Consider the following 27,716-nt stretch of genomic DNA (forward strand, 5'->3'; position numbering starts at 1 on the left):
ATTTTCATTCTAATATGAATGTTGTTATATTGTACTTAGAAACTGTACCTTTAATATTACATTACCTTTATTAAGTGCATTGAACACATCGATTTTAGATGTGCTTTATGTACTGTTATCCTGTAATAAAACTTCAGCTTCTAATGGAAAAATCTGTCTTAATTTTTTGTTAGTAGCATCACTTGTTTTTCTGAATTGTGGTTTATTAGGTTTATTTCTTAAAGAAGGCACCGTTACAAAATTAGGCTGCGCTTCTAAGCACACATATCAGAACTGTGTAGCACATAGATGACGTAATGTTTGGCAGCAAGGAAACAAGAAGACTCCTGAGCACATTTCAGGCTCCCCTTTTGGCCAACAAGGGCTTTAAACCTCCTCAGAATGAATAGGGGTTAGTCTAGCTTCCCTCTCCGTGAAGGTGTCTTCTTGTTTGAAATCACAGTTCACTGCATGAAGTGCAAGATACCAGAAATCTGGCTTAAGGCCTTCCCAGTGACTTTGGAAATGCTACAGGGCTAGATCTACATGAAGACTTGGGTATCAAAACTGAGGTTTTAATAAAATTTAGGAATCAAAGTTGCAACTCCCTTCTGCTGTGCTTACTGTGGGAGCACCTGAATGTCAGCAGCACACTTGGTCTTGAGACTTCTGTAAAATTCTACTTCCGCACCTACCCAGAAATGCCTCAGTCTTGACAGAGCTTTAACAGCTGCCTGACTTTGATCCAGAAACAGGTATTAGCATTCATCTTTGAAGCACTATATCTGGAAGCAGCCTTCATCTACAGATCAAGCCTACCAAAAAAAAGCAGTGGGAAGTGATCGCTTTCTTAGAACTGTGGCACTAAGTAGTGCCATTTGTTCTACAGCAGCTCCATGACTAAAGCAGTCTTCGACACCGAAAAGCTAGATTCAATTTTCTCATCCTCAGGACCTGATTCCTGCCCAATCTTTCCACTCAGGAGTTTCTAACCACCAAGATCTAGGTCAGGCAACACCTATGTATGTTCAATATAAAATGCAGGCATTTTTCTGAAGCGAGAGACAAACAGAGGACTCCCATGCCCACTCATAAGGAAAGCTAAACTGTAAGTTAGGAGGTGGTGCTTTTGACTCCCAGCTACTTCACAGAATCACAGAATGGTTGAGATCAGCAGGGACCTCCAGAGGCCACAAGCAGGGACACCAAGAGCTGGTTGCTCGGGGCCACGTCCAGATGGCTTTTGAGTTTCCCAAGGATGGAAGCTCCACAACCTCCCTAGGCAGCCTGTGCCAGTGCTCAGTCATCCTCACAGTGAAGAGTGTTTGCTGATATTCATATTTATGTCATGGAAGTAGAAGGATCTCGTGTAAGAAGTAGCACCATTAAAAAAAAAAAAAAAAAAAAGACACTGCAGGTTTTAAAGAGATGCAAACTGAAGTAGGATTAAACCTTCCACATTCACAATCTGAGCTAATTCTTCAAATTATTCGGCTGTGTAACTCTTACCATACCTTGGTTTTGAAGTATTACTCCTTACGAAGCTACATCCAGGACTGGGCTCTGGGTGGATCCAGCAGGAACACAGAAACCTTTCGACTTCTCTGAGATAAATCAACTAAAAAAGGGCAGAATTAAAATCAAACAATGTCCTTAAAGCTAATCTGCAAGCAAGCTAAAGAGACTCCTTTGTTGGTAGGTTTGGACATAATTCTGAATCATCTCAGTATTTTTATGTACTTGTGTATAGTGCCCAGTTTTAGTCACAGGACGAGGTGCTCCGAGTGCTTTGTTTCATGCCACAATCCACACCTCCCTCTTCACTTCTCCATCTTTAGAGCTGTGAGGGGGATATTTTCTAACACCACAAGCAAATCAGTTTCCATCACTTAGACCTACAGACACCAAGAATATTTGAATTCCACATTTTACCACACTGGGAAGCATGATCACCAGAAAAAAGGTTTTGTGGCTCGGCCCACGTGTTAACACGTGTGGGAAGTGAACCAGGGGAAGTGGAAGCCGAGGAGAGAAGCTGATAAATGCAGCAACCTCCGCAGGGCGCCTCGGCCCTCTCCCATGTGGCCCCAACCCCCCTCAGGGACGAGCCGCACGGTAGAGGCCGGCCCGGCCACCTCTGCACAGCCGGGGCAGGAACTGCCACTCGAGGCACCCAGCACATGGTCAGGGCCACGCCTTACTGAGGAACGTGGGGTCGGAGCGGAGCCCGCAGTGCGGAGAGGCCTTGGGCACGTTCCATCTCCCGGTGAGGCGCGACGGGCGGGGCGGGCACCAGCACGGGCCTCGGCGGCAGCGGACACGCAGCGCTCAGCAGCTGCACAAGATGGCCGCCGCAGCCCCTCCAGCAGCGAGAAGAGCCCCCGCTCCCATTGGCTGGCTCAGAACACCTGACCCCGCGCGCCCGGCGCCCTGCTACGCTGATTGGCCAACGCGGCGAGGTAGGCTCACGCCGCAGGGAAACGACGAGCCGGCAAACGCGCTTCCCCGAGGAGCCCGCCAAGATGGCGGCCGAAGAGCAGCTGCTGAGCTGGTGAGCGCGTTTCCCCGCTGCCCCGCCCAGCGAGACCCGCCAGAGGAGCGGGAAGATGCCCCCTCGCTCCGCGCTGCCCGGCCCGCATGCGCTCGGGGGGAGCGGAGCGGGGCGGGCCCGGGTTCCCGCTCCCGCCGGCCCCGCCCGCCGCAGGGGGGGCCGAGGGGGTGGCGCCATTTTTGGTTGTTCTCTCAGGGAGGGAGAGGGGCAGAGAGGGAAGAAGGGAGGAGTGAGTGACGGTGTGTGTGTGTGTGTGTGTGTGTGTGTGTGTGTGTGTGTGTGTGTGTGTGTGTGTGTGTGTGTGTGTGTGTGTGTGTGTGTGTGTGTGTTCAGAAATGAGGGGCAACTGAGTAACGCACGGCCACGAAATGGATTTGGGGCAGTGATGTTGTTCTTGTTTTTAATACGAAAAGCCCTACAGAGAAGTAATTCGGCTTATTAAGTCTAGAGAGGTGAGTTGGTTTTGAATTAGTTTATTTGTGAGGAGGACTGAGATGATTCTTTCTTTATGCCTTTCAAAACAGGTTGGTAAAACTGACACTGTATAAACCCTGTTCAGTGGAAGGGCTATATTAATTTTTTTTTTTTTTTCTTTTTTAAAGGACAGTTTACAGTGTAAGATCTGTGTGGAAAACAAAATCTCTCCTGAAATAGAACAAGTTTAGGTTTTTTCTCAAAATTCTGGTGAGTTCAGCCCGATGTTTGGGTTTGGTCAATAAACACCTGAAAGCATGTGACTCCATCAGAATTTATCTCACCGTATCTAGGACTTAGACTCTGTATTGTTACCTTTGGTTGCAAAGAACACATGTATTTTACTATTGGAACCCTTTTCCTACATCATCTAGAAGAATAATTCTACAGTAATACCCAGTGTAGCCAGGGAATTAGTAGGGAATTAGTATATATGCAGCTTCCATGAAGAGGGAATGTGGAAACACTGTAAATGGCCTTTTTGTTTGTTTGTTTTTAAGTACATAATGCTTCTCTTTGTTTGTTAGGGGCAGATGTGGCCTTTAATTTTTTGTGTATTGCAATGTTCTTGTTTTGTTTTGTTTTTATTATCAGGGATATTTCACCAAAAAATGGCAGTGAAGTATTTTTCTCACATGAAATCTATGAAAAATATTCATTGGCTCCAAGCATCTCTGAACTATGGCATTTATCAAACAGGTACATTCTGTTATCTTATAATATTTTGCTGTTTGTCATCATGCTACTGACACCATACCCTTACTGTTTTGGGGAAAGCCGCGTGTTATCTGGTCTGCAAGCATTTGTTCCTGACTCGATCCAGCAGCTGGTCTGTACTTTTTACCTGTTGTGGAACCTCAGAAGGCAGGAAGAGTCTAGGTTGGGACCTCTGGTCTTTCGTGTCTTTTGAGGGGTGGACTGGTATTTTGGGGGTCTGGGGATGGGGTTTGTGTTATTTTTGGGGATCATGCTTGTTTTTTGCTTTCTCTTATGTACCAAAGAGGGATTAAGTTTGACCCACACTCTTATCTGGCTACAGTGAGGTCCTGTAATCCATGAACCAGACCTAATTCTTTTTTAAAATTATTGTCTTGCTGCCTCTGTCTTCTCACTTGGTAGATGGCGGATGATAGTGTACATTGAAATCCGTTTTACCTGTATCTTTTGGAAATAGCCAGCACTCTTTATGGAGATCCAACAGGGTCTTAGGTGCAGTAGAACTGCAATTAATTTCTTGAGTAATGAAGAAAGTGTATAGAGCTCAGCTAACAGCTGGAGAATGGGAAGTGAAATTATGTGAAGATGGGTGGTATAGGTAGTATTGGTTGTGTGGTTTTGATGTCTTTTTTTTGTTTTCTTAAATTGAGGAAATAGAAGCAACATTTGCTTTGTGTAGTGGAACGCATAGCTCATGCTGGTGGATATCAGAAGTTAGAGGACTGTACTTATGCTATTGTTTTTTGTACGAAATTGTTAAGCTGGTAGGAACATACAGGTGTCTCATGATGGATGAACATTGACATCACAAAGAGTGTGGATGAGAGGCCAAGGTAGCTCCTGTGCTCTAAGTGAGGAGTTCAGCATGTGGAGAAATAATTTGTTGTAAAGGGAGATTCTGACACTGTGAGAACACGTATTTGAGGGCAATACCAGTCTACATCACATGACTCTCTACATATCGCACATCTCCAGCAAGATGTTTTTCTGGTTCTTCTCTGTTGGAGCAGCTTTCCTTGAACTGGCAGAAGTGAGCGCAGCCCTCAGAGCTTGCTACTGGCTGCACTGGGTATTACTGTAGAATTATTCTTCTAGATGATGTAGGAAGAGGGTTTCTAGCGTAGATGTGGCTGCACTCAAGAGTGGGACTGTGTTCAGTTGTGTATGGTAGAAGTGGGTTTATAGCCAGAAGAGAGGTTGCAATGAAAAAAATTCAGAAATTGATGGGACTGGGTTGTGTGGCCATAGTCAAGAGGAAGAGAAATGAAACCTGTTGAGGCAAATGTGAAAGTGAAAGCTGGAGGAAATTTGTCAATTTTTGTATTGGGGTTTCTGATAGATATTTACTGAAGTGTATGTTCTCTCACCATAGAAGCTGTGAAGGCAGGTTGCTGATAAAATGAAGGGGAAAAATTTAAGCCGTCAGCTCAAATAAAGTATAATACTATAAATATGGACAGAAAAGCTCTGTCAGATTATTTTGGTTTGCACTCTGATGAAGACTGTGACAGCGCTGCATACTGAAATGATCTTGATGTGCTGCCATTTCATTCAGTGCTGAATATAGCCAATTTAAGCTGCTAGAATTTCTTGATGTTCCTACATTGGCGTATCTGAGTCAGCATCTTGTCGCTGCTGCAGCTTAATTAAATTTGCCAGTTTGTGCCACAAGGATGGACACATTCTCATATTCAGAGAGACAGCTGTGAAGTATTATTAAGAACTGTGGACGTGATACTGCTCGGTTTGAATAACACTTGAGATGTTTTCTACAGCTGAAATTGTATCTTAAAAATATGCTTTTTCCAAGATCAGCAGTTAATGTTCATTTTGTTAACCTTAAACATTTTCTCTCTTAGGACAGTTATTTTAAATGGAGCACAGCTAAGATAGCCTTCATATACTGGAGTTGCTTTAAGAACCAGCTTTATAATGTTACTTCTTTGTTGTTGCTAGGGCAGCTACACCCCTTGCCTTAGCCTAGGATCATTTTTGGCAGCTCTTTTGACATTTTGTAGAGCAGAAAAAGAAACCCTTAAATGGTGTGCTCTGTTTTTAGGAATTTCTTCATTGAAATCTGGAATTTCTATTGTTACAATTAAGTAGTTTTAATTTACATAATTTACAGTGAAAGAAGGGCTTTTTTTGGTTGCCTTTCCTTTACTATTGTAACTTTGACTCATAAGTTAGACCCTTCTGATTGCAAACTGTTTCTGAACACCATCCATCAGTGAATGACAAAATGTTGAGACTCTTTAACTTTTCATTAATAATGTGTGTTTCTGGAACAAATAATCGGATCTTCATATTTAGCTTGTCACCTTAACATTGAGTCTATAAACTAATATATCCACTACTTTGTTTAAAAACAAACAAACAAAAAACCAAACAAACAAACCCCCCACGTTTGTTTGTTTTGTCATCTTTAAACCAGTGGCAAACCTGCTGTTGGTATTAAGGGTTAGTATCATTGTCCAGGTGAAGTTTCACAATAACAACATTCCTATGATGTGCACTAGGAGTTGGAATAGTACAGTATCTCGCAGTACATTTTGTTGGGTTTATAGCCAGTACATTTTGTTGGATTTGAAGTTCAGGCTTGCATGACTGCCATTATTAATTCTGACAAATACTAATGTTTATGAGCAAAGTATAAGTTCCTTCATTTATTACTTTTCTTTCAGAGAAGCAAAAAAAAATGTTAAGACATTGGCAAGCTCTTCAGGAAACAGGCAGACTTGTAGCATGCAGGCTGCAGATCCAGTTGAGGTGGAGGTTAAAAACACAGCTGACGATCATCATTTTCCAGAACCTAGACTCCCTTATCCGTTTACCTCTTGCTTGACGGCAGAAGAGCAGAAAATGTACTTATATTTGACGACTAAGTACTCAAAAAAAGTAAACCATTGTCAAGCTGATGCAGTAAGTGAGAGAGAATTACTCATGTATCTGGTAAGTGTGCATATACGGAACGAGTCATACTTTGTTGTTGTTGTTACCAAGGGTTGAGGAAAATGTATCAAAATGTTTTTACATTCACTTTCATTGAATCCTGAATCGTAAAATCACTGTAAACAGTAAATATTGTTACTTAAAATGTAATTGCTTATGAAGTCAGAGCTCAGATGTCATTGTCACTCTGTCATGTAAATTTGCTCCAACAATGTCTTGTAACGTTTATTTTTGTAAACCAGCAATGTATGATCAAAAGATGTTTGCTCTTTTTTGGGGGGTGGTGTTTTGTTGGTGTGGTGGTTTTTTGTTTTGTTTTTTTGTTGTTTAAGGAAATAGACCTTGCAGAGATTTGTTTTGGTTTTTTACTTAAGTCAAACTCTGAACATATGCAAAGACTTGCCAAATTGAGCAGCACATGGAATTTGTGCCGTGCTTCATACCATCACCTGTACTACCTCTCTGGAAATTTTGCTGGTTACATACCTAGCCTACAGGATTCCATTCTTTCTAAAAAAAAAAAAAAATAATAATAATTTTTTTCCTTTCCCCAGCAAATGAAAGAAGTAGTAGACAATGAAGTTGCAGAATTTATGAAATTTGCCCAAAATGCTGCAAAAAGCTGTGCCCAGGATTATGATGCCATCTCTGAACATGTTCAACGTTATACTGAGGTAATTACCAATACTGTGTTTAATTTCTTCTCTTCTTAAATAATCATATTGGATTCGTGATAACGATATGTCGGCACTGCTCATGGGGACTGATATTCCCCAAACTTCTGCTGATTCCAGGGTGGGATGAGGCATGAAAAGTCACCGTTTCCCATACGCTGTGCAGTGTGGCTTGGCCCACACTTTATTGTAGCCAATAAGGCATAGGTGAGGTCACTGAATGAAATACTGTACAAAGACTGAGTCACCAAATAAGTAAATGACATCTTTAAATTTGGGACAGAGTATTAAGCTTTCCACTACAGTAGCATGTTAAAAAGTCAATTTAATCAGAGGCTACTCAGGCTGTAATCATAATCATCTGCAAGTTCATGCCGTGTTAAATATCCACTTTGATTCTAAAATCAAAAATGAATGTGACTTTATATATCGTTCTTGGTTTAATAGCACATTTCAGGAAAAGATTTCCAGAATACAGGTTTGTTAAGTTTACCCATCAGTGGGTTGACTGGATCTTGCTTTTTTTCCTCATAATGTCCTGCCTTAATTGAGATGGGCTACTTATATTCTTCTTGTTAAAAATTCAGTCTTTTCTAGTAAGTGCCACATTATTTTACAAAAATATTACTAGAGAGTAGAGTGTTCAGTTCTGATACCAGTTAATTATTATAGAGTTGTGCTGGTATCTCTAAGTTTTTAAATAGTATCTCTAACTGGAAAAGTTGTACAAGTTTGTTAGCACTAATCTGCTAAATATAACTATATTCTTTACAGAAAGTATATGCAAATGCAACTTGCAGTTGCAGAAAAAATGTTTTTCAGTGAACATCTGATGAAAGATACAAATGCATAAACTATTTTTTTTTTTCTTTTTATGCTAGGAATTATTACGTGCTTGTATAGGACATGTGCAAAAGTATCCTGAGTTTTACACACTCCAGGAGATCATGAGTATCATGGGAGGAAAGTTTCATACACAGTTGACCTTTAAGCTGGAAAAAAATCTTCTTGTAATGGTAATAGCTTGCATATACATATTGTTTTGGTGGTGTTTTCAAATAAGTAGAATTACATCTGGATTGTTCAGATTTCTTTTACAAGTAATACTCAGTGCTTGGGATAGGGGTTATAATTAAAATTGTTAATGAAAACATTAATGCAATTATTTTGGTTTTAAGGCCATTAACACCCTTCACTGTATTTTTGCAATAAAAAGATTACATTCAGAGTATATTTTTAATATAACGCTAACTTTAGAATGCACATGTATAAATTCTTAATATCTTTCATTATGAGAAGTGCAATGTTGAGTCAGTGTGATTTCAGCTAACGCTATTTTCTGATACTGCTTGATTTCTTCAAGGGTACAGCAAGACATGGTAAAACAGATTTCCCTACCATGTCTGTTCAACTGCCCACAGATTATAAAACTGTTACATCTATTATAACTCCAGAAAAAAAGGCTTCCATTATGCACAATGTAAGTAACCTTTTTATTGTCATTTTTAAGGCATGTTTTGTAGAGAAGAGCAATTTTGCCCTTTTTATTTGGCAGCATCAAGTTTCTTCATTTTTTTTTTTTCCTAATCTTACACATCTTGTCGCGTAGGAGCGTATACTGCATCATTCTTTGTTTAGTATTTCATTTATAGCAATCACATTTCCCTTGTCAAAAGTTCGGTTATTACCTTTTGAATCTAGTGCCTCTGGAAGGGACATTCTCTGCTCTCTCAGTGAAACATTGGAGAGGTCTATAAGTAGGAACACACTGTCTGTGGAATCTAGATACAATTGTTCATTACTGTGTTGTTCCTCTTAAATTTTGCTTTGCAATTTCTAAGCTGGCCTCTGTGTGTGCGTATACCTACCTATGAATGCATGTGGGTGTAAAGGCTTCTTATTTAAGAAAGAAGTCCTGAGGCTAAGAAGAAATACTTTAGACTGTCTGGTTATCTGAAAAGTCGATTAGGTTAGCTTACCCTGGGAATTTCTTTTGCTAAACAGCATAAACTCCATTTCTTAATTGAACAATTTTTAGATTCCATTCTACCTTGCTATTAAATATCGGATGTTTCTGTTTGTCTTCTTCCACAGAGAAAATCAATGAGTTTTTCATTCTGTAGAACTCTTTTTTTTTTTTTTTTGTGACTGTTTATTCCAGATAATTTGTTATCTGCAAATTTAAGGAGGTTGTTCACGTATCAAAAACTCAACTTTCAACAAAGGCACTGTGATTGCAAAGACACTTTTGCTTAAAAGGTAGCAGAGGTGACACAGGAGAATGATACATACCTCAAGAGACATTATAGCTATCAACAGAGAATATTTCTGATGATGTCTCAGGTTGCAGGAAAAAGTACATAGCTGGGCTTTCCTGATTTCTCCCTCATGGTCCTCAGTGCTCCTTGGCTTCTGTTATCTTAGTCCTCGAAGTTCTCCTCCCACCTTGTGAGCATTCCAAGCCTCTTCTCTTCGTGGAAATGCACACTCAAATGTTTAATAATTTTATCATGCTGATTCTGAATTTGTATTCTTAATGTTTTTATATTTGTTTTAAGATTCTTTATGTATAATCTGTATTCAAACAACTGTGCAGTTTTAACCATACTTTAATGTTAGATCTCTTTGTTGTGCTATTAGTTAACTCTTAAGATCTGTAATATATGTGTGAGCGAATGCCTGTTTTGTTTTTTTTTCTTCTACAATTCACTCCCCTATTTCACAATCATCCAAATTCCTATTCAACCTAGTAATCCAAATTAATAGGAATGAACTGAAAGACAAAAGAAGATATTTTTTCTTATGCATAAGGTTCAGCCAAATGGATGCATAAGATTCAGCAGAAAGCCTTCAAGGGAATTTTTTGCTTTTTCTTTTGATTCTGAAGTCTGGCACTGGTGGTATTTGGGCTTTTGTGGGGGGTGATTAATCCATGTTTGTTTGGGTTTGGAATTTTTCTTACACATTTAAATTTATGTGTGTCTTCCTTAAAAACGTTTAAACAAATTAACTTTTTTCTCTTTAGGATATTAGTTCAGATTCAAATGCAGAAAAACTTGCTTTGAAATACTGTCCTCAAGTTGTTTTAAGTAATCAATCTTTATTTACTTTGCTGAATAATCATGGACAAAACTACAAGGAACAATGGGAAATTCCAGTTTGTGTTAAAATTATCCCTGTTGCAGGTATAGTATGTTTTCATTACAAAAATTACGGGTTTGTCCATGAAGACCTTTATATATTCTCATAATCTTTTTTGAGCTGACTGAAGAACAGGAAATCAGAAAATACAGTAAAACCAACTGCAGGAAGGCAGAAGGTAGTCTGGCTTACTTCACACAATAATAGAATAGTTTAATTTTTGATATATTTAAAAAAGAAAGAAGCTTAGGCTAATGGAAATCATAATAGTAATTATAAGCTCAGATTTTTACCTTTTCTGAAGCAGCAGCACTCTAGAATGCAACTGTAAGAAAATAGTTTCTCTTAAGTACTTCCATGTTTTTAGTTTGTGGATTCAAACAAAGTAATAAAATTTGACTTTAGTTCACACATCTTGAAGGGCAAAAATCTGAAGTTAATAGTTTTCAGCTGTCATCTGGTAATGAGTCAGGGGCCTTTGTGTTGGAAAGAAAAAGGTTTAGTTTAATTGAAGTTATCAGAAAAAATGAACTTTAAAAAATCTATAGTTTGTCCTCTGTTTTCAAGGAAAAAAGCTGATAGCAAAGTCATTTCATAGTTTTCTACACCTTGTTCCACCTCGTTGCTGAGAATAGTAACAACCTCTAGAGGTTTCACTGTTAACGTGGAATTTGGACATACAGCTGTTTTCCACATGGGGAAAAAAAGTCATCAGCTAAATGTCCTTTTGCTTTTCAAAGCTGTAAGCTCTGCTCCTTGAAAAGAAAACAACTGCATGAAGCTATCAAAATTATCACGTGAACTGATTTCAACAAGCTAAAAAGGAAGTACTGAAGTTTTATGAGAAAACAAAGAGCAAACATTTTCTGGAATTAAAAGAATCTATTTATATCATAGAATAATGAATAAATAATTAATGCCTATAGAGATCACTTTTCCCATTTGCAACAAAAAATAATTTGAATAAACTGATTATCTTACCTGAATGCTATACTTTAGTTGTCAAGCACTCCGTCAATAATGTGAATATAGATATCCTTTCATTACCCTCTTTTTTTTTTTTTTTTTTTTTTAAATACACCGGAGCTTTTTTCATGATGAGTATTTATAATGGTTGTTGTCGTGGAATGTCCATGTTATGTGCATTTCACACAAGTTTCTGTAGCAGACTTCTGAATAGTAGTAAATGAGCTCTCAAATATCTGCATATCTGACAAATTTTGCACTTTCCTACGTGAAATTAAATTACCTAATCTGTAAAGCTATGCCTGACTCCTTTTACAGCTTTACAGTTTTTGAAGTTTGTTTTTAAATCCAAACTTAACACCTAAAGGGCATTTGGAATATGTTAGCAATATATACTCTTTCTTGAAGGATTTATCCTCTCTTTCCTTTTCTCCCTTTCCTGTAGCCCACCTCTTGCACTAGTGAGATTTTTCCAATCCACAGGTATTTTTTTTTTTTCTGGAACAGTGATGGTATGTTCACTATCTGCTCTTGCTTTCTGTATAATGCTGGGTAGAGTATTGGTGTTATTTTTTGATAAATCTAGGAATGATTCATGTGTGTATTGAAGTGTAAACAAAAGAGTGGGGCAGCAGAGCCCAGACATAGTGATTACAAAACATGTAAACTGTAGCCATCACTTTTGGGGAACGAGGCTTAAAAAAAACCCCAACAGAATGCATTTGATGCTATAATGCAGTATAGGGAATGACAGAATCCTAAATTCTTATTTTTCAAATTCTCTGTTTAGAACTGCATTTAAAATCTGATCGACTGTTAATGTGGTGTGGTTTGCTGCTGCAGGATCCCAGCAATTCACACTGTATCTGCACATAGTTTTATTTTCTGACATTAATGAATGAGAGGATAGTTTTGAATTTCTTGTAGTGGGAATGCAGAATGGATTTCACCACAAGCAGAAGTTGAAAGATTATTTAAATTATCCAACAGTCTCTTTTCCTTTAATATGTACTCAATCTCTTTCTGTTCTTGAAAAGGCAGTAAACCGGCAAAAGTGGTTTATGTTGATTCACCCCTGCTGAGAAAGGAAATGACAGTAAGAGAGAGGAACCAAATCTTCCATGAAATTCCAATGGACTTCATAGCAACTGAAATGTCTTGCGTTTCTATTTCTGACATATCAATGGACAAACCAGCTGAGGACAATCTGCTTCAGTGGGATGTAAGTAGCTTCACCTCTTCTTAAACAAAACAAAAAACCTATGTGTTAATTCCTAAGTTACTTGTACTGTGATAATGAAGGAAAACTTAGATTTCCTGTAGTTTTTCTACCACTGAGTTACAGATCATATGTTTTTAAATGTCTGTCTAGTTCCTTTAAATGCATCTCGGCTTTAATGTTTATTTTATTAAGATGTATTTTGATCAGTTTATTTAAGTGGGAAAAGTTTTATGAACTTTATTTCTGCTTGAAAAGACCTTTCAACTTCTAGGACTTGTTAAACGCAGGAATTTTTTTTTTTTTTCAGTTACTACCCCCTCTTCCAGCAGTCAAAATATGGATTGTAAAATGCTTTCCATGTTTTCAACTTGACAGCGTCTTACTTGTGATTAACACATTCTATTTCTTGGTTTGTTTTTTTTTGTTGTGTGGTGGTTTGGTTTTTTTTTCCTCCCCATGTTAAGATGTCTTCCGATACCTACCAGTGCAGGAAGATTCCTATTCCAGATGACGCAGGGATGGACTTCGATGATGATGTTACTGAACTGGAAACTTTTGGAGCAGCTGTCAAGCTCTCAAGAAGTTGTAAAATGGAAAGTACTTTTCCTACAGTTAGTAACACTGCTAAAGTTTTATCCCGTGGCCTAAAAACAGAGAAGAAAACCACATTCACCATAAACAGTGGAGGTGAAGAAGATAAAAACACCATTTCTGAGCAGGGAGTTTCAGCATGTGCCAGCATGCAGCTTCCGTCATTAGATGATATTCCATGCTTCAGTCCTGAAGAAAATTCATCTCACGAAAGTTTAAATTCGGAGGAGGTAGGACTGAACAAAGCACAGCATGTCATGACCAGAGTATCAGGCAATGAAATAAAATTAAATACTCTATCTAATGCTGTTAGTGACAAGGAGGCTAATGCTGTGAAAAAAAATGAGACTTCTTTATGCAGTAGTGACACACATGAACAGCGTTTGATAATGGATACAGAACAGAAAAACACTGATTGTTGCAAAACAACTGTACCAAACGCTGCTCATAGCTTGGCAGAGGCTACCAAGTCACCTTCCCCCACCCAGATTCCATTAGCAGGCATGACTGATTGCTCAGGTGTGGGTCAGGGAAAAAATACGTCCAGAAAGCCTACCAGAAAGTTGTCCAAAGAACTGGATCCTGTTGGACAGATTTTGAAAATGCAAACTGAACTGCTCAAGTTACCTTCCCACCAAGCTCATGAGCAGCCTGTGGTGAGCTGTGATAGTTCTAATGCTGCGCCAGCCCAGGTGCCTCAGTCTCCAAAACCACTGGTGAGCTCCAGCACAGAAGCCGTGCCAGCCACCGCCTCAAATCCCAGCGGCTCATCTAGGAATACCTGGACTTCGCTTTTTCAGGGAGTGCCAAAGAGTGAGTAAATGGTGTTCATTGTGTAAGGAATAAAATTTCCAAATTTTGGTAAAATATAACAGAAAAGCATTTTAACTCCTTCATCTGAGGAACATCTTGATAGTACCTCTGTTGCATTTAGTTAGAGATGTGACTCTTGTTTTTTTTTTTTTAACAATACCTTCTCTGTGTGAAAAGTACTGTCTTGCACACATAAGGGAGCATTTTGGGAGCTGTTTGTCCACAGAGGTGCATGTGAAATATTGTTTTACTTTAGAGAAATAAAAAGTTATTATATACGAGGTTTTTAAGCAAGGGGAAGAAATCATTTGGTAGTGAAATGAGTTACTTTACCTCAGAAGTTCAATTATTTGAGTAGTCTGGTCTGCAAAAATAGTTTATTGTCGAACAAAAATGGAATTATTTTACATTTTCTGTAGAAGAAAAATTATGCAATTAAAACTCGAAAGAAAACTTGAAATTTGGATGTGTACGTTCCGAGACTCCTAGTTCAGTTGCTGTTTCTTAGCTCCTAGCAATCTGTTCCAGAAGATTAATGAGGACTTTCTACAAATCACCTTTCCAAGTTTTCAGGCATTTAGCTGGCAATTGAGCCTTTGCTACACCCAGACCTCAGCCAAGAACTAGAAGTCTTGTAGATCCTTGGGACCATGAACGTTGAGGTTTTCCTCATATGCCCGAGTTGCTTCTGAGCCCTGTACAACTGAAGTCAGAAGCAGGCAGGTTGCATCAGGAGAGATACTCTTGTTCTCAAATATTTAATTCCAACAAATTGATACTTTTTGGTGGCAAAACATGTTTTGCTGGTATTTTATGACTAGCTGGGCATTTATCACATAGGAATTAATTACTGAATCTGTAATGGAAACAGTTAACAACCCAGCTAATTCCATTTTAGTTGAAATTGTGTTGTCACTGCCTACCTTTTTTATCGATTTAACTGAATTTTATTAGTTACTAAAAGACCATGTCTCCTCCCTCAGTTTGAAGGGTTGAGCAGCGTGGTATTCTTTCTATTTTCCCTTCTCTTAAAAAGCCAGAGTATGGAATTCAGGTGTCTGATAATAGAATTTTTTTTTTTTTTAAATAGAGATAGTAAAACCAATATTGCTAAGATGCTGAAGTGTGACTGTGAAAGAACAGAAAGCATAATTCTACAAATTGAAAGTTCTATAGCAAGCTGATAAACCTCTATGAATGTCTCGTTTTGCAGAAAGCCAGAACTAAGTTACTAACAGAAAATTTCTGGTCACTTGGATGATAATATCTCACGGTATACGTTTATTCAAAGGTACACATATACTCTAAATTTAATGTTAAATGTATTGATTCATAACACTACAGCAATACCCATTTGTAGTTTTGACAAATATTTCCACATATCTGCAGGACAAAAACCAGAACTGGATGAGTTTTCAATAAGTAGTCGTAAACAAGTTGGAGTTTATTCATGTTTATTTTATATGTTTTGTTTAAAATATCTCTAAGGGATGCAGAGATGTGGTGTTTCTTTTGAATATGTTAGTATTGAGGTTGAAGCAAACTCAATTTGGAGCAGAGGCTTATGCTATCACCCAGACCTGAGGCTTGAGTTATTTCAGTGACTGGTGAATGGATGACAGTTCTCAGAAGGCATTCATTATAAATAAAGTTTTTATCTCCTTTGTGCTGAGTGACTATGGCTTAAATACCCGCCTTTGAACACCATTTGTGGAGTCTCATAGCTCTGTTTGTATCTAATGATTATGATAAAATATGTGGGAATATTTTAGAATGTCTTTTCTAAAAGTTACAGTGGACATTTTCCAAATTTAATTTTTTCGTAATACGTAAGTGACTTCTTGGGCCTAATTTTGTGGTTTTCACTCCAAAATTTTAGGAAACAAAACAGATCCTATTAAAAAAAAAATCTACTGCAAGAGAAAAAAGCTAATTAGCTTCATGGTAAAGAGTATACAAAATTGTAATTTTTTGTTTTACCCATTTTCTATAGCAAAGCTGCCAAATGAACTTCAGATGCTTGAAGAAGACCCTTCACAGTATAAAGCACCTCAGGATGGCAACCTTGTGTATAAGCTATTCAGTTTGAATGATCTATTGTTACTTGTGCGTTGCAGTGTGCAAAAAGTGACGTCGTTGCCGCAATACCATAAAAAGAAAAAAGCCCCAAAGGTACAGTTTCTGCTGTTAGGGTTTTTTTGGTTTGGTTTTTAAACAGTTAAGCTCAACTGGCATCTCTGGGATTCCCAGTCCTTCATAGCATTTGTGTTTTCACTCAGACAATTAGTACCTTTAATTGTAACTTTACAGTGTGTATCTTCTTTAAGTAAATATTTGCTGTAGGGAGAGAGGGAAGAATAACTTGTGATCTCTTTAAACCTACTTGATTAAATAAGATAAGCAAGTGTGATTCCGCATTTCTTACTACAACTGTGTTACAGTAATATGCATGGGTAATTACGTAAACTGATGTCAGTTTGAACTGTTCGTAAAAGTTAATGCAGTAATTAGATTTTTTGGCCCAAGGCCTTGAGAATGTTCGTGATCATAAATACTTTCAAGCAGGATTCAGCCTCGCTATTATGCCTAGTTAAGCAGAGAAATAGGAGATAGAATGAACAACAGAGGACACATTTAAAGATAAAAAGAGATGCTATTCATTCTACTTGAAAAGGCTATGGTGTTCATCTTAGCAAATTGTTTGTCCTGAGGAAAAAACGTTTAAAATGCAAGTGTAATCCAAATATTCCTTGTAACATCAGAAGAAGAAAAGCTTATTCTGGAATCCTCAGTAATTTATTAATTTGTCAAATTTTTGTCCTCTGAATCATTCAACAAATTCGATGTGGTATCTCCCTCCCCAGAATACCAGAGTTACAGTAGGCAGGCATTTTGTGAGTTGTTTATGCTTTGTTAAAATGGAAATAGAGCTTTGTAACTCTGATTACTTGCTAAGATTCCCTGCTCAGAATCTCATTTTGAAGAAATACCATGTCTTTGCTATTCATCCACTGCTTAGAAATGCCTGTGAATAGCTGCTTAGTTTGTTAATCGGAAACAGAGCACTGTTGTTGATTTTTCAATAAACTGCTGAAATTTAGACTGTTGTTTGTCAGTGAGAAGAAGCTTTTATTTTCTCTGTTAGTGTTAACATGCAAAGGTTAGCCTCTAATTTCAACTGAGAGTCCGAGCATTAGGTTCTAATTTCAAGTGAGATTCTGACAAGGGAAATAAATGGGAGGATTGCACTGAAAATAAGCAAATCAGAAATATGTGTGTTTTCTTAAATTCCTGCAGAGGGCAGCAGAGCACAGAAGTGTGAACTTCAAATTAATTTAGTCCCATGGAAAAAATACTTATCAGCAAAATTTTATTATTTATAAAAGCCTGCATAGGCTTGTGGGGTTTTTTTTTCATCTCATATTTCACCTTCCTCTCTGTAGAGTCTCTGTAGTCCAAAGTTTGTACTGTGGGTTTTATAGAATGTGAGCCATCACACAAATCTCTTGCTTCAGCTGTAGTGGGAGACTGATGATTATCAACTACAAAATGTAGATCAATTGTGGACTTTTTTTTGACAGCAAGTGCTGATTTTTCTTGTATCGTTACTTTTACAGCTTACTCCAATGTTCCTGTTGCCAAAACTAGAATATCAAGCCTATTACGGTGCCGAAGCTCTTACAGAAAGTGAAGTGTGTCAGTTGTGGACAGAGAGTATGTTGCATTCTGAATGCTTATTTTATATTGGTGAGTTCATGTGTTGATTTTTACTCAAGAAACATGTATGTCTGAATATTCATGGAATAACAGAAGACAAAAATGCTTATTAAAGGCGTATTCCATACGTCCTTATTTATTTTAACTTTCTAATCTTAGTTTTCACTTTTATCTTAAGTAAGTGTTTTGTCTAAAATTTCTATTGGGTGGTGAATGGGGATATTTCAACTTTGGTTTTAGATGAATAGCATCCAGTAATCTTTGTTTTCAAGAGCTGCATTTTTTTGCCTTTCAAAGACAAATGCATTGGTAAGCATGAACTTACTTCTCTGAAGTTTGTAACCTTCATGACTTAAAGTATCTTTGGTTTTTAGGGGAGGGTTGTTTTCTTTTTTAATGAGTGTCAGGAATTATTTTGTTGCAGGTGTGGTAAAAATATTTCTTGTTCAAATGTGAGCTATAAATATGTCTTACCATTTTGTACAATCATTTTAAATACATTTGTTGTTACATACAAAAACAAAAGACGAACAGAGGATTGAGTATGTGGCTCAGGGGATGCGGATTGCTTGGCCTTTGAGCATGCAGGATGGGAAAATGTCAAAAGTTACTTATTTTTATTTGAAAACAAACAATGTTCATATTTCTACACTGATAACTTGTAGACAGATAAGATACAAGAAAATGAGGAAAAACAAGAAAGATAGGGCTAAACCGAGTTCTGTTGGTCAGAAATAAGAGAAATTACATGCTTTGAAAACAACATACATGTATCTCATACTCAAGGTACTGAAAAGAATTTTCTGGCTTTGCAGAAATGAAATTCCTAATAGGAAGAAGAAAAATAAATCACATAATTTTATTGAAAACTTCTTTCCATAGCTGTGATATTCTTCAGGTATTCCAAATACTGGATGATCTTACTTAAACACATTTTCCAGGTTTCCCATTGTCCGTATCTAACTGACCCATGAAATTTAATTTCCCAATATGAGATATGACTTGAAACATCCCTCTCAAAGGGATGATTTTGATACTCTTTGTCTTGTATCATGCAGCAGATGGAAACAGGAGATAATGTAATAGAATTGTTAAATGAAAAGTAACATACATGCAGTGAGAATGAAGCAGGAAACTACAAATGTTGCGTAGAAGAGATGACAGCTATAATTCAGAGCACAGAAAATATAATACAATAAAGCAGGGCTAAAAAGCATGGAAATGTTAGCAGATATCTTACTTGTAAAGGCCATTTATCCAAAATTACATAAACCAAGCACACTAGGAAAGCAGCATTATAAGGAAAGTTTCACTAACATGTGTCCTGTAGAAAATGCTGTATTCATGTTTGTACAGTGACATTTGAAATACTGGGAAGGTTTATGCTATTAGGATACGTGTGTTCTGTAGAGAAATTAAAATGATGCATATAAAGAATGTGGCCATATTATTTTAACAACCCTTCTAGTATACGGAGAACTCTCTGATACTGATTATATTGTAATTAGTAAGTTCTTAGAGAATCTGCAACAAAGTTGTTAGTCAAAATGCATTTTAGAATATGTTTGGCACTTGCTACAGAGTGAGGACAGTCCTGTTTGTGCAGTGCAGGAATGTTCTACAGTGGGAACTGCCTTGCTTTCACATTGTAGAAAAAAAAAAATCTCTGTTTTTATGGTTGTTATGGCAGCAGTTGTGGCCTGTGGTTGCCTAACCTTTCCACTTGTGCACTGAATTACACTTTTGCTCTTGGTGGCTCACATCAGAATACTATTTTAGGAATGCTGAGTTCTCTCTTTCCTAATTTTTACATAGAAACTTTGCATCCTATCATGGAATTATAAGGTTTATGTGAATTCTAATATATTTGAGGTGATAGATTTGCCGATTGCAGCTTTCTTTGTCCGCTCTCCATGTTTAACAGAAATTATGATTCTAATTTTAAATTTTAAAAGCAATATTTGCTGTGGTTTTTCCCTGCTCTAAAAAAAATCCTCACAAAGAGATGATTAAGCACACAGTTCTCCATTTCAAATCATTTCTTAACATACAGTACTGAAGCATTTTTATCTTTTTTTTTTTTCTTCTTTAAACAAGCACAACAGTATACCGAATTGCACTGAGATTTAACCCCCCGTAGGAAACTTTATCAACATTTTTATTAACATGTCCAGAGTCACAAGGAGCGGGAGGAAATAGCGAAACTGTACAGAGAAGCCTTATCTGCTGACGAAGTACACAAACCTGAAAGAGTGCAGGTCTATCGAATCTCCCATCAGTTACAGCATGGCGTGAGTGCAGAAGTTTGCAGACAGCTCATCCAGCCAGCATTCCTTCTGTAGAGGCTCTCAGGAGAAAGCAGGCGGCCGGTGGCAGGAGTTGTTCTGGCATCACCAGCCATCCCCATACGGAGTGTCCCCGGTGACTCCTCCATAGATGCCCGCTGGCTGTGACATGGGCACGGAGCCCCAGGCTGGCCGGCCTTAGTGGCCTGGCACCGACACTCTGTTCTTGTGCTTGGGAGAAAGAGTCATTGGGATTGAGAAACCCTGGTTATTCTGGTGGTGTGTGTTTGTCAGCTCTTGCATGCGCTTCTTCCAGCAGCAAAGCCTGGGGTCCACAGGGGTTCTCCTTTTGCGTGCTCCGAGGAAGCACAGGATTAGTGTGGGTCATCACTGCCCTGCACAGTAAATTAGTACTCTCAGCATGTGGGGCAGGCGCCCTCCCACCACTGTTTTAAAAAAAAAAAATCTGCTACAAATACAGCATTGGACCTTCAGCATGTCACCAACTTGGCTCCTCAGATCATGCTAAAATTTGAATGACTTTAAGTGAAATATCATGTCCTGTAATAAAGAAATTTTTAAATCGGCCGTAGTAGAGCCATAGACTTACTGCTCTTTTTAAATTCACCCCACAGTATGAGTGTGAAAATATGGACCAACTGTTTGAAAACTGCGATCTTACCAATACTAGCACAATACCTACAACTTGTGTTCTTGTTCAGACAGTTCTGAGACTGTATCGATATTAAGTGAAGCCTCTAAAATTGAAGTTTCGAGCATGTGGCAGACTGCAGTGTTAAATTGCTAAGGAGTTCTTTGATCTTGAAAACACTCAATTGACTGTCTCAACAGTCTTTTGTTTTGCCAAATAAGTATGCATGGAAAGTTCTTTGGACCTTGGTCTGGGCTCCATAATTGTCCGGCATTGTACTTCAGTGTTGTGTTGCTCTGTGTGGCTGAGGGAGGAATCTCATAGCTCAGCGCAGTGAGTCAGCAGTGCTGCCAGCTCAGGAGATGAGAAAGAAAACAGAAGTGTAATTGTGATTTCCTGCAGAGATTGCAAGGTGTGATATTAAGTTGAATTTTTTATTTTGTATCATCTCAAAAAAGGTAGTGGTTGTTTGCACAAAAACAGAGATATTATCATCAAACTTAAGAGTGGTGTCCTCCTCTTGCTAGTAAAGCACCTGGCTTGGTTGTTGATATAAGCTCCCTTGCTACTCAGATCGGAAACCCTGCATCTGCAAAGGGAGTAATCTCTGTGACATGTTTCCCAAATAAAATACTTGTACTTGATCAAAGCAGTAAATAAAGTTGCGATAAGCTTTGCTGATTAATGGGAACATTTTACCCTGACCATTATTCATTTATTTGCATTTGCATTATTTTACTTTCACTTGAATAGAATAATATTGGCCTTTAAATAAAGATTTGAAAAATGGGTTGGAAAGAAGTACTTACTGTATAGGTAACTTCTTGAATGTCAAATGTTTTCAATCAGTCACTTCTCAAATATAAAATACAATAATATAAATTAGGTATGAGTAGTTCATAGGGTTTTTTCCCCCTCAGCTATGCTGTCGATTAGTTTAGAAATGGAGAAGTTTCTCATTTGAGGAGAAGCTAATAAGGAGTGGAGCTATACGGTTACTTTCAGTTATTGTGCAACATTGAGAAATACTTTTTACTGTTCTATGCTGTAAAAGAGCAAAATTTTTTATTCCTTTTAAAATGTATTAGGTCTGTAAATTATGCTTTTGCATTTACGCTTTTATTTTTAGTTTATTAATTGAAGTAATATTTTTCAGGACGTATTGATGCTTTTACATCAAAGCTTATTATGATAGAAAAGATTACTGCAGGAGTTTTGAGAGAAAAACTTGGATTGATTAAGTAAGTATTTTGGTAGGTTTTTTTACTAATGAATTTGAACCCCTTACAAGCCTTGCAAGTTACTATTTTTGTAATTTTTTTCTTTTTTTGCAGGCCTGCGAATTCATTAAATATACTTCATCACATTTTGAAGAAAGTGTCTGAGTAAGCGCTCCATTCTTGTTCATTGTTTTTATTTGCAACATTACCCAGGTCATCCTATTTCTTCCGTAGGATTCTTGTCGACTCTTTGATTTTTATTTCTTTGGATACATGAAATATTTTACAGATTCTTTTAGGTCTAGCATAGCATAATGCAGTACTGTGCAAAAACACTTAGGCTTACAGGTTTTGTATAAATAATGCAAAACAATAGTTTTATTTTTATGAAACACTTATTCAAGAGAGGAGACCGGACACTTCTGAGATGATTAAACAGTTTACAGGAGTGGGTTGTAATATCATGTATGTAGGCTGACATTTAAAATTTGGACTTCTGGTTTTTGTCAGGGGGTTTTTTGCCTAATCTGTAGAAATACTGTTTTTGTTCCCTTCTGCTTAGCTTGACTTAGAGCAGCATATGTCTTTTCTCTGTACAACATTGCAACCTATCTCTTGCGCCTTCCTTTATTTGTTTAGCTACTTCAAGGCTTTCAGTCTGCAAGCGTTTTTCAGTTTTTTAGTGAAGCAGATTTCTTGCACTGTGTGTGAAGCCTCTTAATTTGAATTACAGAAGAGTTTTCCTGCACTTGATGATTTCTGTAGCTTTGTGATTTGTGACTTAAGATTTTTGGTATGAGCAGTTGGTTGACACTTATCTTCCCAGAAACGTGTTTAATCCTGCATGATTTAAAGCACATCAATTCTGTGTGTCTGTGTCCATATATGCATTATGCTTTGTAAGGTGCTGGTTAAAGAATTATGGTTTACCAAATATGGATGGTTTTCAGTGTATGCTTAAATATTTTGCTGAACATTATGACAATCTGTACATCAATGATAAATTAGTACATTATAAATGCATTGTGAACACATGAATTAGTATGTATTTATCAATATAGTATAATTTCTGGTTTTTTGTCCATAGTCTTTTTGCAAAACAGGGACTGATAAATAAATATCTAAAGAAGTTTTGCTTTTCCATAAAGAACTTGGTAGCTAACCTGGTCAAATGAGACACAACAAAACCATTTAAATAATAATTTTCATTTTGAACTTTATCTTTTTAGCTTGCAGGAAGGCTCTTATTTATTGACTCATGCTGCAGAAGATTCGTCAGTTGCAATCTACAAGAGTTCTCTTGGCAAGATAACGAGAGCATCCTATAACTTACATAAAGCTCACTGTGATCTGCCTGCTGTACCTGCCACTCTTTCAGTCCCCTGGGTGCCACTAGATCCCAGCATCCCCTTGCCCTATCACAAGAGTCATGGAAGAATCCCATGCACCTTTCCACCTGCACCCGAGGAAGCCACACGGAAACAACAGGTCAGTATCACGCTTGATGGAAAAGCAGATGCGCAGTTTTGAAATAATCTATTTCAGTCCCTTGGATATATAGCTAGTCTATTTATCTGTCATCTGTGGGGGTCAGAGAGACCCTTTAGAGTTCTGGATCCACTACGAAGAACAGGAATAACTTTTGCCTGAAAAATATTTCAGGTAAGATTCATCTCTCCTAGCTTTAAACATTACAGTACAGAAAAATAATGTTTAAGCAACTTGTGCTGTTAACACAAGGAAATGGAGTATTTTATAAGATGCATCTCCACACCAGGATGGGCCTCTTAAGTAGATTGTGGGACTTGTGCCATAGAGTTGTCATTTTCTCTCTGATAACTAGAGGAGTAAAGATGATTACCACAACTACAGACAAGTAAAATCAAGTAAGGTGAATTCTACTGTTAGGGTCTATTCCACTGAGCTCTTATTGCAGTTCTCTGTGATACATTAAGTGTTTTGGGTTTTTTTTAAAATACACTTCCCTGACCCCGTTTGATGGCAAAATTTTTTCAACATGAAGGTTTACATCTTTAGTGTGAGCTAATAATACTTCTGGACAGCAAAAAGAATGTACCATTTGGCTTAATTGAAAGCTTTTTAATTTATAGGCTTTCAGTACAGCTGAAATAAATACAATATTTGTATTTATAAGGATTTTCTAATTTTAACTCTGTGGTGGTGCTTTTTGTTCATGTACTTTTTCGTCAAACAATTTCAGGAAGGGCCTTCCATCCTGGTTTCCTGTTCTTTCAATCCCACCTTCATCTCCATTTGCCCCTCTGTCTTTCCCCCAGATCTCAAAGTCTTAACCTTATTGAGCTATTTTAGCAGAAACTGACATGTCTTGGAGCCTAAGATATTAAATTTTAGCCAGCTTAGTGAAAATAAGTAGCCAGGTAGAGGAGAGGGATCCAGATTAGTGCTTTCTCTGTGGGACTGGCAATGAACACTCAACTGTAATATTTGATACCTGAAATTTGATGCAGACAAGAGAGGTTGTAAGCAAATCAGCCACACAGAATAAAAAAAAAAAAAAGTTGTCAGAGCTTTTACATTACTAGATGTGAGATAATCGTATGGTGAGACAGAAAACCAAATGATGTTACTCTTTAAAAGTACTTTCCTCAGTCCCCTCATGCTGCTCTTGGAAATCTTTTCTGTCTTAATATTGATTCCTGATTTCAGTGGCTAGGGCAGAGCATCTTGGATCTGTTCTTCATTGTTTGTAATTTTAAATGAAGCTCATGTAAGGATAACAGTGATTCTCTGCAGCCTAAATAAGGTTTGCTTTTGGCCCTCTATGCCATTGATCACCTGTCTCTTGTTGCTCTGACCTCCTTCACCTTTGGGGAAACTTTCATTGTAATTCAGATGCTTTCCTTGACATACAGAAACTTAAATTCTTATTGGTATGCTCTTCCCTATACAGTGACACATTTGTAACAATATATATGCAATGCTCTTTCTAAAATAAGAGTAATAAGTTATTTTGTGTAGAGGCATATATACTTTGTCTAGAGGCATGTGAGTACACTAATTTAGGAAAACACAATTTCTGTGTCTCAGACAAATATAAAATTGTATGTGGATGGCTTACTCCTTTCTACTGAAAATTAACAACCTTACACAGCATTTATATTCTTCATTTCTTCGGAGTGCAGTTAAATCTAAAGAAAATGTTTTAGATGTTTGAATGTGATCTGCCTTCCAGACGTCATTAGGATAAGTAAGAATTAATATGACCTAAAAGTCACTGGCATCTGGTTTTGTTGCTGTTGTTTTTAAAACAGAATAGAATGTTCTAAGAAGAAAAATTGTCTGCATCTAAAGAAATTTTTATAGAAATTTTGTGGAAATTTTTCTAATAATCCAATCATCTTTGTAATTTGTGCTGGTGAATAAGTAATGCATATCATGCTTTGGAAATTTCCCAAAGATTTCACTTTCAGCTCTAATGTTTTGAACAGATAGTACAAGACTTTAAAAGTAAGCAAATTCTCAAGCGTTATTTTTCTTCAGCATAGATTTACTCATTTGTGTAAAGGCCACATACTAACTCTGCCTAGCTTACTGCACTGTGGGATGCTTTTTAGGCCCAGTTATATGTTTTAGCCACATTGGGACTTCATATCAGGGCAAACTGGAGTTGTTAATCTCTTCCTAATTCCCTCCTGCGCTTTGGGTTCTGCCAGAAGGAAATCCAGGCCCCTGGGTGAGACAGAGGCAGGAGTGGTCAGACCCCCCTGGTGACAGGAAGACCAGCCTGTTGCCCAGTCCAGATGTGGCCTCTGAGTCTGGTTGGAATGACAAGAAGTAAAAGGCAGTTCCCTGAAGGTAGCTGTATATGTCTGTGCTTAATACAAACCTAAGATTATTCACATTCTAGTTCTTTTTTTTTTTCTCTCCCCGTGTGCGTTTAGATGACTGGGACGAAAGGGCAATCAGACACACCCTGTGAGGGAAAGCCAGTAGCTATGGAAACAAAAGGCAATCGGGCGAAGCCTGTTAGAAATGAAGGTGTGGCTACAAAGAAGCTGAAGAAGAATTACTGCAAACAAAGCATGATGAGCAAAAAGTGAAAAATGAAGTACAACAAAAAGCAACCGAAGTAGGAACAGCTGAACCATGCTGTGATAAGTGTGGCCTGGAGAAGGACAAGACAAAACAAAAAATCTGAGGCTTTATTGCAGCTTCAAAGGAGCCAGAACAAGCCGGCAGGGGAAATGCTCCACAGCTGAAGCATGCTATAAACCTTTGTTTCTTACCTCAGTGGACACTTTTCCTGTGAAAAATCTCAGATTCACTCAAAGGAAAAAAAGGCAAGTCTCTGCAGCCGAGGTTAGGGGACAAAAGTATCTTCTGTTGGTCTCATGATTTTCTTAGCAAAACTACAGCTTGAAAAATGAAGCGGTGGTTGACAGCAATATCTGATATGATGTAACAACAATAAAAATAACTTTTCAGCTTAATTCTTACAGAATTTTTTTTATTCTGACATATTCTTAAATTATATTTTACTTTGTGTATTGTGCATAAGGGGAACAACTTGGATTTAATTACTTAATCCTTTTAACATGCAATGTCTACCAGTTTTTTAATTACTTATAAAAATACATTTTAGGATGGTGTAAGAAATGAGGTTTGGGGAACAAAAGATGTGTTTATTTGAATAATAGGTGCCATAAATTTGCACAAGGAAACTTACAAGTTATGGCTTAACAGATGAAATAGATATTTTTATGTTTCCCCAAAACAGTTTCTAAAAATGGTTTGATTTCTGGTGTGTCTTCAAAAATGAGTATGCAGTTAATTATTGTATTACTGAATGGCTACAGCCTAAATCTCATCTCAGATTTCACATTGATATGCAGTAGTGCTTACCTGAGGTATTTAGGTTTGCCTGGAGGAACAAGTGATAGGATCAAGGCCTTGGTCGTCATTCCAAAGACCCAACCGGACTATGCTGCACATCAGTAGTTTGCTTGAAATTTAGAGCTAAACTGATGGAGGGAAGTTAGGAAAAGAGAATACCTCCCGTTCGTGAAAAGGCCAAGCACTGTGGTGACATGCGGTTTTCTAGTGAATGTGTTGTGTGGGAAAATTAAAGTTGTTTTGAATGTTGGTATATAAAGGCATTGTGTTCTCTGATGTGTTTGTACCTAACGTGATTCCTTGTGCGGGAAGATTCCTCTGCATTACACCTGTTTTGTGGTACGTACTTTCAGTGTTTCATCAAATAGAATTTCAACAGAAACGATCCTCAAAATTGAAGCTTGAAAATTATCTTCTCTATCATTACTTTTGTTTTCTGGATTTGTGCTTATATCTTCCTTTGTTAAGAGTATTGTTTTTAGATGAGCTCATGAGTTCTTGAAAGCTTCAAGAGTAAGTCAAATAAATTGTTTTCCTTTTTTGCCTTTTAAAGAACACAACAATTTCAAAATGTCTGAACCAATTTTTGTTTGCGTGATGTTCTCGAGAGCTGTTTGTATGCATGCTTAACTGCTGACACAAAAAACAACCACCATGAAGATTTTCTTCGGAGTCTTTTCTTTGGACTAAGGAAGTTGCCAAGTTCACACATCTGATCAAGCATTCTTCTGCTCACCAGGGCTTGACATGACATATTTTAATGTCATGAAAGTAAACAAAGTATTTACATTGCTTACTGGGGTATACATGTTACAAAATCCTGAAGACAGTTTATTTAAAAGCAGACTTAAACAATGAATGATTATTAAAAAACATTCTATGTGAAA

The 27,716-nt window shown here is 37.6% G+C and overlaps 1 protein-coding gene and 1 long non-coding RNA gene across 5 annotated transcripts in view; one reads left to right on the forward strand and one right to left on the reverse strand.

Annotated features, from left to right (window-relative positions):
• Window positions 1–2,536, reverse strand: part of LOC135992542 (uncharacterized) — an 18,349-nt gene extending 15,813 nt beyond the window's left edge. The window contains exons 1-2 of the long non-coding RNA XR_010606749.1: window positions 2,181–2,536; window positions 1,494–1,597 (exon numbers count right to left, since the gene is read on the reverse strand). This is a non-coding gene — a long non-coding RNA (uncharacterized LOC135992542). The remainder of the gene's footprint in view (window positions 1–1,493; window positions 1,598–2,180) is intronic.
• ICE2 (interactor of little elongation complex ELL subunit 2) lies at window positions 2,393–27,624 on the forward strand. 4 transcript variants are annotated; one of them, XM_065641812.1, is made up of 16 exons: window positions 2,498–2,530; window positions 3,133–3,214; window positions 3,599–3,703; window positions 6,406–6,673; window positions 7,228–7,347; window positions 8,229–8,363; window positions 8,711–8,827; window positions 10,373–10,532; window positions 12,492–12,676; window positions 13,141–14,080; window positions 16,074–16,252; window positions 17,698–17,827; window positions 21,891–21,975; window positions 22,069–22,119; window positions 23,184–23,442; window positions 25,878–27,624. In XM_065641812.1, the coding sequence occupies exons 4-16, from the start codon at window positions 6,467–6,469 to the stop codon at window positions 26,034–26,036; spliced, it is 2,727 nt and encodes a 908-aa protein (XP_065497884.1). In that variant the 5' UTR covers window positions 2,498–2,530; window positions 3,133–3,214; window positions 3,599–3,703; window positions 6,406–6,466; the 3' UTR covers window positions 26,037–27,624. The 4 variants fall into 4 exon arrangements, with proteins under 4 accessions (XP_065497881.1, XP_065497884.1, XP_065497883.1 ...); XM_065641811.1 differs by lacking the exon at window positions 2,498–2,530 and adding an exon at window positions 2,759–2,982; XM_065641809.1 differs by lacking the exon at window positions 3,133–3,214 and having other exon boundaries at window positions 2,393–2,530.
• The last annotated feature ends 92 nt before the right edge of the window (window positions 27,625–27,716 follow it).

Source organism: Caloenas nicobarica, chromosome 10 (assembly GCF_036013445.1).
Source record: "Caloenas nicobarica isolate bCalNic1 chromosome 10, bCalNic1.hap1, whole genome shotgun sequence".
NCBI classification, from domain to species: Eukaryota; Metazoa; Chordata; class Aves; order Columbiformes; family Columbidae; genus Caloenas; species Caloenas nicobarica.